The 15,810-nt window shown below is 44.2% G+C and overlaps 1 protein-coding gene across 5 annotated transcripts in view; it reads left to right on the top strand.

The window, feature by feature from the left end:
- Positions 1-15,810, top strand: part of CHRFAM7A (CHRNA7 (exons 5-10) and FAM7A (exons A-E) fusion) — an 82,644-nt gene that overhangs the window by 64,275 nt on the left and 2,559 nt on the right. For 4 of the 5 annotated variants that reach the window (XM_082198085.1, XM_082198087.1, XM_082198088.1 and 1 more), the window contains 5 exons: positions 1,380-1,459; positions 4,511-4,678; positions 8,124-8,318; positions 14,304-14,390; positions 15,380-15,489. In XM_082198085.1, the coding sequence (XP_082054211.1) occupies positions 1,380-1,459; positions 4,511-4,678; positions 8,124-8,318; positions 14,304-14,390; positions 15,380-15,489 (640 nt within the window). The remainder of the gene's footprint in view (positions 1-1,379; positions 1,460-4,510; positions 4,679-8,123; positions 8,319-14,303; positions 14,391-15,379; positions 15,490-15,810) is intronic. The other variant, XM_082198086.1, reaches the window with a different exon arrangement.

Raw genomic sequence — 15,810 nt, forward strand, 5'->3', positions numbered from 1 at the left:
AATGACAGAGTTGTGATGCCAGAGGAGTGAGATGAAACTATTGACAGAGATAGTAAGAAACATCTTGAGATGGCAGAGATCGAGCCGAGAGAGAAAGGATCCTGTGTACAAGTTGGAGTGACTTCAGAGGAAAAACCTGGCAAGCCTCTGGCAATTATTCTGGAAAAATAATGGAAGAACAGGAAATGGGGAGGAACTTTTTTCTAAATGAGGATGGGAAATCATGACCAACAGGAAATGGGATTGGAAGATATGGCATGAATGAATGAATATACAACAAATAAATAACTATTGGTTATTATCCTAATAATGGGTGTTGGAATTCCTTGAAGATAAAGCCATTATATTGGACTGGAAAAAGACTATTCTCAACATTTAGCAACAATAACAATTGAAGAGCCCCCTTTGGACTTTTTGTGTGGAAAAGAAAATGAATGGGGTTGAAGATTAGGAAAATACTGTCTAGCAGATTGAGGAACAGCTGGATATTACCTTGGAATATAGCTGGATGCCATTCTGGAGTGAAAACTTTGAATAACTTACACACATAATTGACAGATGGTGAATCGGAAGTTCTCTTTATTTATTTTCCTTCTCTCTTGCTTTCCTTTTCTATTCCCTTTTCTTTATTTCTTGTGCCTTTTCTTTCTCCTATGCATTCTATTTGCCTATGTTTTGTTTTTTGAGGTCCTCTATTCTGGGTTAAGGAGAGTACACACAGGAAGGTGATGAATGTTGGGTGAAAGACCCTGCGTGAGAGGCAGGGAAGGGAAGATTTCCCAGGGTGGGAGAAGAAAGGGAAGCTCCCAGGTGAGAGGTGGGAGGGGCCACACCCTTTGTGTGAGACAAGGGTTAAGATCTACCTCTGACAGAGGGCTTTGTATTTTTTTCTTTTTTCTTTTTTCTTTTTTCTTTTTTCTTTTTTCTTTTTTCTTTAGACTAGTCTGTTTTTTATTGTAATATATGCTGAAAAGTTTCAATAAAAATAAATTAAAAAGGAAAAACTTTATGGCTGTAAGCTGTTTGACAGTGGAACGGACTCCCTTGGAATGTGATGGACTCTCCTTCCTTAGAGGTTTTTAAGCAGAGGTTGGACGGCCACAAGTCAGGGATAGTTTAATTGAAATTCCTCCATTGCCTGCATTGGACTAGATGACTCCTGAGATCCCTTCCAGCTCTACAATCCTATGATTCTATGACTGCCCAAAGGTGAGAGGCATTGAGCTTCCTGGCCAAGTGGGAGGATTTGATCCCTGGTTTCCAAGTTCCTGGTCTGAGACTCAAACTGCTATACCACCCAGGCTTCACACCTTGCAGTAAACCATGTTTTATTTTTAAACTGAAGGACTAAATTTGCTTTTCTTCATTATTCATTTTAGTGCCGATGAGCGCTTTGATGCTACGTTTCATACCAATGTTTTGGTGAACTCGTCAGGATACTGCCAGTATCTCCCCCCAGGTAAGAATGTTATTTTGCCGTGTGAAAATTCTGCTTTGCAGGGAACCTGGTGTGTTTTCATAGATGAGGAGAGGAGATCAGGAATCAGTCAGACAATAGGCAGACAGAAGTCCCTTATACAGCCATAACAGCTTTTGCCACCACCTCAGCAATGTCAGGATGGAAGAAGAAAGACATTCTTCTTTGGCTCAGATTAAATGCAACCCAAGATAGAGAAAACTCAAAGCATCAGTGGTTGCCTTTTTATTGAAGGTAGTCCTGTGCTGAACCCCCCCCCTTTCCTACCCAACCATTCCCCATCATTTAATGAAAAATGAAATTGCATTCAAAAATTATGCAAGGAGAGAGAAAATTTAGTTGATTGGGTTGGGTGGAATATTTTGTTTGTGTGTGTCGTGTTTTTCTTTTTCTTTTGAGGTGGCCAAGAGGTGTTTGTGACTGTCCTTCCTTTCATTCTTCAAATCATTTCGCCAGCTCTATGCAGCCTTCCTGGTGCCCATGTGTCAGTCAAATCATGAAGTGCCTCCTTTTTCAGATCAGGAAGTTTAGACAGCCAGGGAGGCTGCAAAGTGCTGGGGAAAGACCACTCCCACTCCTGGGGTGAATTTATAAGCCAGTTCTTCCCCAAACTTCCCCCTCTTCTTCACTGTGGCACCCTCCCTCCCTATGCAGTGTGGGTTTTGCTAGTCACCCGTAAAAGGGACTGAGTAGGATTTTCTTTTTTATAGCTCCTCATTGGCCTTGGAATTCCTCTTTTTGCCTGCTTCATACAGTTGGGAGTAATGTATTCAGAATGGCATCTAATTTCTTTACATCTGGTGTCTGGTTTGGGTAGGAAAGAGAAATTAAAGATCTAGTGGGCTAAAATCCTTAGGCATTTATGCAGTGAGGGCACTATTTGACCACCCTGCACAGCATTTGCTTGGTGGGTTATTGGGGATGCCCTGTGGGCTTTGCATGTGCACAGGATGAATGATAAGCCAGCAGAGCCATGATGCACTTGTCAGGTTAACAGACCCAAGGTCTTGGCAGCAGGGAGGAAGAATTCGCTTGAGCCCTTGCTGTGTGGCCACATGGGACACCTGGAAACATGCCCAGGAGTTGGGAGGGAGATGATTCATAGAATCATAGAGTTGGAAGAGACCACAAGGGCCATCGAGTCCAACCCCCTGCCAAGCAGGAAACACCATCAGAGCACTCCTGACATATGGTTGTCAAGCCTCTGCTTAAAGACCTCCAAAGAAGGAGACTCCACCACACTCCTTGGCAGCAAATTCCACTGTCGAACAGCTCTTACTGTCAGGAAGTTCTTCCTAATGTTAATTCCTCCCTCCTTAGGGAACTTTTCTGCTTGGACTATGTTCAATTTTGGTGAATGGTTTTTTTTCCTGCAGATCCTCTATATTGCTATGTTTTAAATGGATATAACCTTTCCCCACTTTAGTCATTGTGCCTTGGGTCTCCTTTATGGGTGTGATGGAAATGCTTCATAGAATCATAGAATCATAGAATCATAGAGTTGGAAGAGACCACAAGGGCCATCGAGTCCAACCCCCTGCCAAGCAGGAAACACCATCAGAGCACTCCTGACATATGGTTGTCAAGCCTCTGCTTAAAGACCTCCAAAGTAGGAGACTCCACCACACTCCTTGGCAGCAAATTCCACTGTCGAACAGCTCTTACTGTCAGGAAGTTCTTCCTAATGTTTAGGTGGAATCTTCTTTCTTGTAGTTTGGATCCATTGCTCCGTGTCCGCTTCTCTGGAGCAGCAGAAAACAACCTTTCTCCCTCCTCTATGTGACATCCTTTTATATATTTGAACATGGCTATCATATCACCCCTTAACCTCCTCTTCTCCAGGCTAAACATGCCCAGCTCCCTTAGCCGTTCCTCATAAGGCATCGTTTCCAGGCCTTTGACCATTTTGGTTGCCCTCCTCTGGACACGTTCCAGTTTGTCAGTGTCCTTCTTGAATTGCGGTGCCCAGAACTGGACACAGTACTCCAGGTGTGGTCTGACCAGACCAGAGCAGCTTCCTGGAAATAGACACACATGCAAATACCTTGGTCACAGAATTCATCTGCAATGAGCAGATGAATTCAACATTATCCCCAATACTGTATTCAAAAGAAGCTAGAAAGAATATTATGTTCTTTAATAATGAAAATGGAAGCCTCTTTCTCAGGGGAATACATTTTTGAGAAATTGGAGGACAGATTTCAGCACAAGTGAGAATGCTTTCTTGGTGGTGGTGGCCCCCAGATTGTGGAACGCCCTCCCTTCTGAGGTGCACCATCATGGAACCATTTTTGGCATCATGTCAAAGTGTTTTTCTTTACCCAGGGCTTTGGGTGAGTGGATGTTTACCCTGTTGGTATGCTTGGGTTGCCCTCCAGTTTTGCTGCCCTTGCAATGGTATCAAGCTTGTAGTTTCAATGAAATAGTTTGAACAGTTTGTATGTTGTTTTAAATTGTGATATTCCATGAGCCATTCAGTGATGGACAGGCAATAAACATACATAAATAAATCTTATGAGAGTTCATTTTCTAACCATATGAATTTTTCTGGCATCTCAATTCACACAAGATCATTTCAGTGTGTTGAATTCACTGAAGGTGTGAATTAGTCACAACTGCAAATAATCATGTGAAGTGATGCCTTTGTTCCTGCAGCTGCAATGGATCTGTGAGGTTCACATTTGGAAATACCTGAGGTTGAGCATTTATGTGCGTATGAAATAATTCAGTGGTGGCTGGCTGGCTGGGTGTAAGTGGAAATGTTGTTTTGTGAAATAAAAGCGAAATGAACAACAATCCTCAAATGAGAGAGTACAGAATGTCACTGTTTTGATAACGACGGTGCTGACCTTGATACCCTTATTTTCATTCAGCTTTGGGGAAAAAACACTTTCAAGCAGATCAGTTGTTTTAAATGTCAGAGGGTGGGGGCATTTTCCTGCGAGCAGCTATACAAAAGGGAGAGAGAGAATTGCTGAGAAATGTCTGCTCATATATATACATATATTCCCTTCATCCGAAACATCCATCTAGGAATATTCAAGAGTTCTTGCTCCATAGATGTGCGCTGGTTTCCTTTTGATGTCCAGAAATGTAAATTGAAGTTTGGATCCTGGACTTACGGTGGATGGTCTTTGGATTTGCAAATGCAAGAAGCAGAAATATCTGGATACATTTCAAATGGCGAGTGGGATTTAGTCGGTAAGCTGTATGGATATTCCTAAATGCAGTTGCCTTCAGTTCAGTCAGGGAGATTCGCTTCCAGAGATGGAACTGATGTGCCTTAGAATGAACCTTGTCAGTGGCATCGGGATACTCTCTTGGGTCCTGTTTAAATGTTTAGCTGAGCCTTTTTATGTCAATCTTCAATTCCATCTGAAACACAAGTAGTGTTAGATCATTGTCATCATGTTCACACACATTTCTGTTCCTTGGATTTTCAGATTGTGGGAGAGTGCTCCAAGGATTAGGGAAGGATCATAATATTCCTTGAACAATACGAGGGTGGGCCAGTCCTCTCTCCTACATGTTTAATTTAAAAATAAAATAGGACGCTAGCCCTCCGTGGTCCAGTGCTTTGCTGGAAGAACCTTAGAAGAGCCTCTGGATCAGGTCAATGGCCCATCTCACCCAGTGTCATGTCAACATGTTTCTCTTTGCCCAGGCTCTTCTTCACTTAGATGTCTGTCGGAAACCCTCAAGCAGCACTTGACCCCAAGAGCCCTCTCTCCGCCTGTGATTTCCAGCCACTGATATGCAAAAGCATTGCTGCCCTTGACAGGAGGCAGAGCATAACCCTCCCTGCTAGCAGCTGCTGACAGCCCTCTTCTGTGTATTGATCTAATCCTCTTTTAAAGTCATCCAAGTTGGTGGCCATCACTGCCTCCTGGGGGAAGAAGGTTCAGAGTGCGGCATGATGAAGAAGTACTTTTTCTTCCAACATTCAGCTTCATGTCCATGAGTCTGGCAGAGTAGAAACTTTATTAATTGTTTTATTACTCTCCCTTCACCATAAGTTCCCAGAATGTATTGTAGCAATTTATAATGAAATATTCAGAACAGTTTAAAGGAAAGTAAACTAAAACACAGTAAGCTATTTTATACTGAGTTGGTCCTTTAGTTCATCTATCTCAGTGTTTCCTAAACTGACTGGCAGCTGCTCTCCAGGGTTTCAGGTGAGGGGATTTCCCAGTCCTACCTGGAGATGCCACTGGGAATTGAACCTGTGACCTTCTTTGTGCAAAGCAGATGCTCTACTGCAGAGCTACAGCTCTGTTTGAATGAAAGGGCTTAGGGGTAAGACTTGCAAAAATTGGCTAAGGGATTTGGGCCTTTCTTCTCTAAAGCACCTAAAGGATAAGCAGAATCTCAGTTAATGCTCTTATACATTGCCTGCATTATCAGTGTTTAATTCTCATAAGCCTGAAGATGAATTTAGCCCCTTGCATTATACAAGTCTTCAAAACAGGCTAAACAGTTTGAACATGCTGCTCTGCACCACACACTTACCTGGAGTTTGCATTGCCCAGGTAGATGCAAACTGCAGCCCAGTGAGAGTGATGTAATAACTGAGAAAGGGCACAGGTGTTGGGTGAAATCAGACCCGATCTTTTTTGAATACAGAAGGTAAGCAGAGTTGGCATGGCAGTAGGGTAAGCATCACTTCCTCCTTCCCCTCAGCCCCTGCCATTGCAAAGGCACCTTACTGGGTTGGGGAAGTGCCAGCCTCGCTCCATGGGAATCACACAGCATTGAACCCTGTTGAGGTGTAAGCCAAGCATCCAGGTTCCCACTGGGCATCCAGAGACAGAGATTCCAGTCAGGCAGAGGCCCCAGCATGAGCTTAGGGCATCCCTCAGCCAGCACTCCCCTCAGGCCCCTTATGGGGGCCCACCTTTCCAATGCTATTCTTGCCCAATGTCATTTCTGCCAAATTATACAGAATTCATTCAATGCTAAACATAAGTCCACTTGGGGAAAGGTGACCCCCATCCCAACCAGGGGGCCAACTGAGATTGGGAGGGGGAAATCCTTTCTAACCCTGTCAACCAGTGGCCTAGAAGACCCAGTGAAATTGTAATTCTCATGGCAAAACAGCCTTCCCTTTCCTCATGAGATCTCACAGGGGGATCCATATTCTGCAAGACCTTAGAAGTGTACTGCCAAGGAGATGTAATTCTACCTCCCTCTTGTTTTCTTGGCTTCTGGTCACCTTGTGTGCAGGTCACACCCAGAATGACCTGGCCTTCCCCCAAGGAGACCTGGGAGCTGTAGACTGGTGCAGGTGCTGAGAAGTCTCTTGTAGAAGTACATCTCCCAGGTGTTTCTAACTCTGAGGAAAGAGAGTGAGTTACCAGGGTGAGGAAGAGGAGACCACTGTTCATCCTGATGCCCTGTCTCGTGAGCCATTGAGGCTACAAGTCGGAGTAACATCTGGGTGATCACCCTCCACTGATGGCCACAAAAGTTTGCCTTCCCCAATACGTCTCAGGACAAATCTTGGTCATTTGGGGGTTAACAATATGGTGGTTAGGACAGCGAAAGTGGAATTGTTCCATTACAAGCAGCACTGCCTGTTGTGTTAGCAAAACAAATTAAAACAGAACAAAGAAGCCTCTTCTACCAAGGGATGGCCTACACATAGCGGCAGCAAAGGTTGACAAAATCCAGGCAGTTTCCTCCACCAACCACTGACCAGAGCTAGATTTGCTTAGCTTCAGGAAGGTGGATACCTCAAGAGTATTTTGACCAGGAAGGAGTAACATTTTTTTGCTACTAGGTAGTGGCTGAGTGATCAGGGGTGCTATGATTGGAGTCAGCAGTGAGTGGGACCTGGGTTCACACACACACACACACACACACACACACACACGAAGGAGATATGCAGGGAGGAGAGTGTTGGTTAAGCCCTGCTACCTCTGCATCCTCCTAAGAACATATGAAGAACCCTGCTGAATGGCCCCTCTAGTCCAACATCCTGTTCTCACAGTGGCCAACTAGATGCCAGACAAGCAGGGCATGAAGGCAACAGCATTCTTCCTACTTGTGATTTACAGTTACTGGTGTTCAGAGGCCTGCCACCGACAATAGTGGAAGCAGAACATAGTCATCATGGCTAGTAGTCACTGCTAGCCTTATCTTCCCCCTTACAGATGTGCTCCCTCAGCTGCTAAACCTCTGCTTGGTGGGGTGATGGGAGGCAGAGCAGTTTTACATGTGGGGGAAGCACATGGGATGACTCTCCTGACACACACTGTCATCCCCATCACAATCATACTGCTACTCTGACTTGTAGCCTCAATGGCTTACCAGACAGGGTGCCAGTATCACACAACCAAAGCAGTATTTGGTAGGCTGGAGAACGATAATTTCTGGTGACAGATAATCATTTATTTGTATCAGTTGCTGTCCTTTGCTAAGCTCCCTGAATGGGGAGGCAGCAACCTTTGGAAGCAGGTAGTGATGTTGGTGGTAACAGAGGGGCAGCTGGAGGATCCATGTGGGCTTCAGTGAAGTTCTGCCAGGGCCACAGATGGCCTGGGAGCCATGAGGTGCCCACATCTGCTCTCAGCAATAACCCTGGGAGACTTTTCTTAGTAATTGCTTTGGTGAAATTCACAGGAGACCTTTTGTCCCACCCCCACAGGTGTTCCCGGGAAAAGAACCGAATCTTTCTATGACTGTTGCAAAGAGCCTTATCCAGATGTGACCTTTACGGTGACGATGCGACGGAGGACTCTGTATTATGGGCTCAATCTTCTCATCCCCTGTGTGCTGATCTCAGCTCTTGCCCTTCTCGTTTTCCTGCTTCCAGCTGACTCTGGGGAGAAGATTTCACTCGGTAAACATATTATTTTATTTGTTTATAAGCAAAGCTATTTTGCATGCATTTTCAGCTTAAATGTCACAGCCAGTTTCTGGCAAGGAGAAAGTAGTTACAAGTGGAAACTCTCAAGAAGTCACAGAATGCATGGCCCAGGGATAGAGAGAGAAGGAAGATGAATGAAAAGGGGACAGAACCTATTCATGGCACAATCACAGAAGGAGGGATACTGCAGTGCAGACTGTATATGTACCCTGGAAATCGGATGGATGAATCTGTCAAATGCAATTTCTTTCACTTTCATCCCCCCCCCATTCTGAAGTTCAGTTCACTACATTTCTGCACCAGTTTGCATTTTTTAAAAAGAAGGAAATGTGTCTGTAGTTCTAATGCAGATTTTAAATTCATCCATTTGTTGCATGAATTATGGCTAGACATTTTTCAAGTATCCCCACCCTCATGAGGGATATTGTACTATTTTTCTGCTAATGTATTGGGATGTGTGGCTGAGTAGGGACAACAGACATAAAGTGTCTCCCCTCCCTCTCCTAGGATGATGTTGGCTGCACCCCATTCCATGCCTCGTTAACCCTAAACCCAGGCAATAGCAGCACCCCGTACCTCCACCACCTGCTCCCTCTGACCCAGAAACATGGTGCTGCTGTTTGTTCTTTGCACAGCCACTCAGTCCCACCACAGGAGAAGTCAAGATACTCCAACCGCCTTCAATTAGGGGAAGGTGTGAGAGGGCTGTGTGGGTGTGGGCAGGTGTGCCATTGAGCCCCCCAATTTCTTTCAAGGAAGGGACCTCCTCAAAATTCTCTGGCGGCTGTGCGTGCACAGTTTAAAAAAGGTATTGACAAGCTAGAAGGTGTGCAGAGCACGATGACCAAGATGATCAAGGGTCTGGAAACCAAACCTTATGAGAAATGATTAAGGGAGCGGGGTATGTTTAGCATGAAGAAGAGAAGACTGAGATGTGAACTATCTTGAAATATCTGAAGGGCTGCCATATGGAAGATGTAGCAAGCTTCTTTTTTGCTGCTTCAAAGGGCAAAACCTGAACCAATGGATTACAAGAAAGGAGGTTTGGGTTCAACAATAGGAATAACTTTCAGATGGGAAGAGATTTGGTTCTTTGGTTATAATTATTTCTGCGATGCAGGGGGTTGAAGTGCATTACCCTTGGGATACCTTCCCACTCTACATCTCTATGATGGATTGTAGAGGCCTTGTAATTGTCCTCCAAAGACCACAGTCCTCTGATATAGGCCTTTCAATTGTCTAGAATTCTCCTTGTGGAGTTCACAAGAGCTCTTCGTGTGGATTTTTTTTATCACAATCATCATCATCATCACCACCACCATCATTATAGCAGAGGAATGGAAGATATCTATATCTATATCTATATCTATATCTATATCTATATCTATATCTATATCTATATCTATATCTATATCTATATCTATATCTATATCTATATCTATATCTATATCTATATCTATATTATCTCTCTCTATATAACTTAGATGAAGCTTTAATTCTTTTTTTAAAGTCTACTGTGGCTGAATTTAAGAAAAAAGCAAACAAATAAACAATCCCAGGCTCTCAGTGCCCCACAGGTACTTCTTGCAACAGCCATGAACCCAGGGAAATATAGATGTAGGAAAAGAACAGCAGCCTCCCCGCCCCCTCAAAAATTGCAGGTTTTGAAAGGACCAAACTGTGTACATACCATGAAAGTACACGACATCCCCAAAAGAATCCTGGGAGCTGTAGTCTGGGATTTCAAGCTCTGTGAGGGGTAAACTATAGTTTCCAGGGATTTTTTTTTTTGGGGGGGGGAGGAGTCGTACTTAAAATGTATGGTGTATACACAGCCCCAGTCCATCATCTTGGTTCAAAATGGCATCCAACCGTATCCCAACATAGAAGAAAGCCTGCTTCTTGATCTCAAAAACAATCATGTAAAATTTGCTTCTGGTTTTTTAAGAAGTGTCCAAATCCATAGTGAACAAATAACTTTCAAAAATATATTGTAGAGAAACAGTTATTCTGTAAAAAAATAAAAGTACTGAATCCCAAGCCGGAATTAAGATTGCTGGAAGAAATATTAACAACCTCAGATATGCAGATGACACAACCTTGATGGCAGAAAGTGAGGAGGAATTAAAGAACCTTTTATTGAGGGTGAAAGAGCAAAATATGGTTTGAAGCTCAACATCAAAAAAAACGAAGATCATGGCCACTGGTCCCATCACCTCCTGGCAAATAGAAGAGGAAGAAATGGAGGCAGTGAGAGATTTTACTTTCTTGGGCTTCATGATCACTGCAGATGGTGACAGCAGCCACAAAATTAAAAGACGCCTGCTTCTTGGGAGAAAAGCAATGACAAACAAGACAGCATCTTAAAAAGCAGAGACATCACCTTGCCAGCAAAGGTCTGTATAGTTAAAGCTATGGTTTTCCCAGTAGTGATGTATGGAAGTGAGAGCTGGACCATAAAGAAGGCTGGTCGCCGAAGAATTGATGCTTTTGAGTTATGGTGCTGGAGGAGACTCTTGAGAGTCCCATGGACTGCAAGAAGATCAAATCTCTCCATTCTGAAGGAAATCAGCCCTGAGTGCTCACTGGAAGGACAGATCCTGAAGCTGAGGCTCCAATACTTTGGCCACCTCATGAGAAGACTCCCTGGAAAAGACCCTGATGTTGGGAAAGATGGAGGGCACAAGGAGAAGGGGACGACAAAGGACAAGATGGTTAGACAGTGTTCTCGAAGCTACTAGCATGAGTTTGACCAGCCTGCGGGAGGCGGTGGTAGACAGAAGTGCTGGTGTGCTCTGGTCCATGGGGTCACGAAGAGTCGGACACGACTAAACAACTAAACAACCACAACAATGGGCATTTGTTCAGGGTTAAACTTTTGTTCTTGCTTTGTTTGCTATTATTGGGAAAGGACACATCTGCAAAAGATGGCTCACACTGGCATCTTTCCCTGTGCAAGTGATGAGCAATGAAAAAAAAGTGCCAAAGGTCACAATTCACAACCCTACAAAAATACACAGAAGGGAGGAGAAACATTCTGGGCTCTTTCCAAGTCAATAATGAATATGATAATAGTAATAGTAGTAGTAGTAATGCAATTAAGGCTGCACATATAGGAAACAAAGGAAGCCTGCTGTCAGGACTGGAGTCAGATGCAGGTCAGCAAGCAAGAAACAAGTGTTTCTCCGAGAAGCTAACTCTTTATTCAAAGAAACGGCATACAACTCAGCAATACATCCCAGCAAGTTTTGCCCCAGTAGAGCAGTTGCCAGGACTGAGGTTCCCCACCTTCACCCACCTCTAAGCCTCCTACTTTGCCAGAAGTTTCCCAAGCAGTCTCAAACTGCAACGGGGCATCTCCAATCTCTGTTCCACTCTGTGCATCACTCTGTGTGTCCTTGGAGACAAGTGGGGAGGGGAGCTTGTCACAGTAGGACAATCTGTGTTCTTCTGCAGCCTTTGCCCCACCCCCACCTCTGCTTCAGCCTCTGAGTCAGAACTGCTCTCTGTCACAGGCTCTCCTTGCTCACCAAATCCTGTTGCCCCTTCAGCCTCCAACAACTCATAGAATCATAAAATCGTAGAGTTGGAAGGAACTTCAAGGGTCATCCAATCCAACCCCTGCAATGCAGGAATCTCAGCTAAAGCATCCATGACAGATTATCATCCAACCTCTGCTTAAAAACCTCCAAGAAAGGAGAGTCCACCACCACTTGTGGGAGTCTGTTCCACTGCTGAACAACTCTTACTGTCAGAAAGTCCTGCCCTCCAGAGCAGGAGAAAACAGCTTGTTCCCTCTTCCATGTGACAGCCCTTGAGATATTGGAAGATGGCTGTCATATCTCTCTTATTCTCCTCTTTTCCAGGCTAAACATACCCAGCTCCTTCAAGCACTCCTCGTAAGGCTTGGTTTGTAGACCCTTGATCATTTTGGTTGCCCTCCTCTGCACACATTTCAGCTTGTCAACATCCTTCTTAAATTGTGGTGCATGCCAAGAATTGGACACAGTATTCCAGATGTGGTCTGACCAAGTTAGAAGAGAGTGGTACTATTACTTCCCTTGATCTGGACACTAGGCTTTTGTTGATGCAGCCTAGAATAGCATTGGATTTTTTTATTTTTTTCACTGCTGCATCACACTGTTGACTCATGTTCAGCTTGTGGTCCACTAAGACCCCTAGATCCTTTTCAAATGTACCACTGGCAAGCCAGGTGTCCCCCATCTTATATTTATGCATCTGGTTCTTCCTGCCTAAATGCAGAACGGTACATTTGTCCCTATTGAAATTCATTTTGTTAACTTGTGCCCAGTTCTCCAATCTGTTAAGGTCATTTTGAATCCCGATTCTGTCTTCTGCATTATTAGCTACCCCTCCCAGTTTGGTGTCATCTGCAAATTTCATGAGCATTCCCTTAATTCCTTTGTCCAAGTCTTTTTAATAAACACACTGAACAACAATGTGCCCAGGACACCACCATGCAGCACCCCACTTGTCACTTTCCCCCAGGATGGTGAGGAACCATTAATGAGTACTCTTTGGGTTCAGTCAATCATCCAGCTACAAATCCACCTAAAAGTTACCTCGTTCAACCTACATTTTACTAGCTTCCTCAGGGGGGACTTTGTCAAAAGCCTTACTGAAGTTAAGATACACTATGTCCACAGCATTCCCCATATCCACCCAATTTGTAACTCTATCATAGAATCATAGAATCATAGAATCATAGAGTTGGAAGAGACCACAAGGGCCATCGAGTCCAACCCCCTGCCAAGCAGGAAACACCATCAGAGCACTCCTGACATATGGTTGTCAAGCCTCTGCTTAAAGACCTCCAAAGTAGGAGACTCCACCACACTCCTTGGCAGCAAATTCAAAAAAAGGAATGAGATTCATCTGACATGACTTGTTTTTGAGAAACCCATGCTGGGTCTTAGTCATCACAGCATCCTCTTCTAAGTGCTTACAGATAGACTGTTGTATTATGTGTTCTAGGACATTTTATGGTATTGATGTCAAGCTCACCGGTCAGTAGTTACCTGGTTTTTCTGCCTCCCGCCTTTTGAAGTTGGGGACATTTGTCCGCCTCCAGTCTGCAGGGACCTCACCTGTTCTCTAAGAATTCTCAAAGGTCATAGACAAAGGCTCTGAGATTACACCCGCAAGCTTCTTCATCAGGTTGATCAAGTTCATCAGGTCCTGGAGATCTGAATTTATTTAAAGTAGCTGAGTGCTCTCTTACCACCTCTTTCCCTATCTTGGGCTGCAGCTCCCTCCTTACATCATTTATTCTCTTATCACCAGGTTGGGCATCACTTTCCTTTTGGGTGAAGACAGAGGCAAAGCAGATGTTGAGCAGTTCTGCTTTCTCTCTGTCACCCAATAGCGTTTCTCCATCTTCTCCATACAGAGGACCTACCACTTGCTTGTTGGTCCTCTTGGTTCAAACACAGCCACAGGAACCTTTTAAATTATTTTAAACCTCTCTTGCAAGCTCATTCTGAGCTTTAGCCAGCCTGACCTTCACCTTGCAACTGTTGGCTAGTTGTGTCTACTCCTCTTTTGTGATTTCCCCTTTCTTCCATTTCTTACACATCCTTGTTGGAATTGCCTGCCTTTGGAATTGTCTGCCTTCAATATTTCTCCTTGTAGAAACTCCCATCCTTCTTGGACTCCCTTCTTTTTGACTATTTCTGACCACAGGATCTCACCCACGGGTGAGGCTTTTCTTTATCTTCTCTCTATATATCATGAATAATTTTATAAACTTCTATCATGTCACCTCTTACTTGCCTTTTTTTCTAAATAAAAAAGCCCCAAGCTCTGCAACCTTTCCTTGTAGGGGAAGAAATACATATTTTCATTAGTATGTGAGCCTCTTAATAATTTCATTCCTCTTTTCCTCAACCCTGAGAGTGCCTTTATGTCCTGATTCCATACCAATACTTTGCCTTTCAGGAATCACCGTTTTACTCTCCCTCACAGTGTTTATGCTCCTGGTGGCCGAAATTATGCCAGCGACATCTGATTCAGTGCCATTAATAGGTGAGTAACAGCAGTATTAATGTTCAGTGAGCAATTTTATATTCAAACTTGCAACAAGGCCACAATAATATAGATCAGGAATTGTGTGTGTTCAGTAGATTTACTGGTTTAGAAGTCTTGGCTTATGGTTTGGGGGTAGGAAATTGCACAGTTGGCAAATATTTGGTGAGGGAAGAAATTACAATGTTTAAAAGTAAAAGGCTTATGCTGTGGTGCTGGGAGCCAATTAAGTGGTTAATTCTACTGCCATGACCCAGAGCCTCCAACATGTAGGGGCTTCTAATCTCTTCATTCATTCTATAAAAAGAGAGTCAGTGTGGTCACACCAGGGTTCAAATCCACATTGGGTGACCTTGGGTCACTGCCTCTCAGTCTAACCCAACTCACAGATTTGTTGTGAGGATAAAATGGAGAAGGGGAGAACCAGAGACACCACCTTGAGCTCCTTGGAGGAGAGGTGAGGTATAAATGCAATGAATAAATAAAAGGAATTAAATACTGCACATGTGCAGAAGTATTTCCTGTCTTGCACTCATCCTGTGCTAACTTTCTGGCAGGATAGAATAAAATGCCCATATCCACAGGGGGCTCTGTGCACTCCATCCTTTGGATCCAGGATGTAGGGCTATCCAATAATTGTGGAGTTGGAAGGGACTACAAGGGTCACCTAGTTCAACTCCCTGCCATGCAGGAATCTCCCCAATGTAGGGCTCAAACCCTTGATCCTGAGATTAAGTCTCATGCTCTACCAACTGCACTGTCCTCTCTCCTGTGGCTTTCCAGACTCAAGCTTCCATCAGTCCCCAGCCAGCATGGCCAATGGCCAGGAATGCTGGGAGTTGTAGTCCAACAGTGTTTGGACTACAATGTTAGACTATTAGGTGAATGACAGCTATTTGAAGTGGCATTGCAGCCTAAATTCTCCCCATAACCTGGTCATTATTTCCTCCTCCTCCTCCTCTTCATCTTCTTCTCCTCTCCATTTGCAGCACAGTATTTTGCAAGCACCATGATTATTGTCGGACTTTCAGTTGTGGTTACCGTGATCGTTTTGCAGTATCACCACCATGATCCAGATGGGGGGAAAATGCCCAAGTGGGTAAGAGCCCAGATGATGCATATTTTCCCCTCCCTGTCTCTATATAACTGAAACCCTGCAGATCACAGTCCTGCTACAGGAGCAGGCAAGTCATTCTTATTCCCCAGATATTAGTTGGATGAGGCAGCAAACGGAAATGGTTTGATAGCACATATGTCTTTGCAAGCATAGTTCAGCCATACATCAGAGATGGGGGACATGTGGCCCTTCAGCCACCATGGCCAATGGTCAAGGATGATGGGAGGTGGAGTTCTGGAGGCAACAGGTCAGGAGCATTGCTAGTGAGTGGCTCAGGGGACCTAAACCTTGGATTTTTCTGCC

This window comes from Podarcis vaucheri, assembly GCF_965113315.1.
Source record: "Podarcis vaucheri genome assembly, chromosome: 14".
Lineage (NCBI taxonomy): Eukaryota > Metazoa > Chordata > Lepidosauria > Squamata > Lacertidae > Podarcis > Podarcis vaucheri.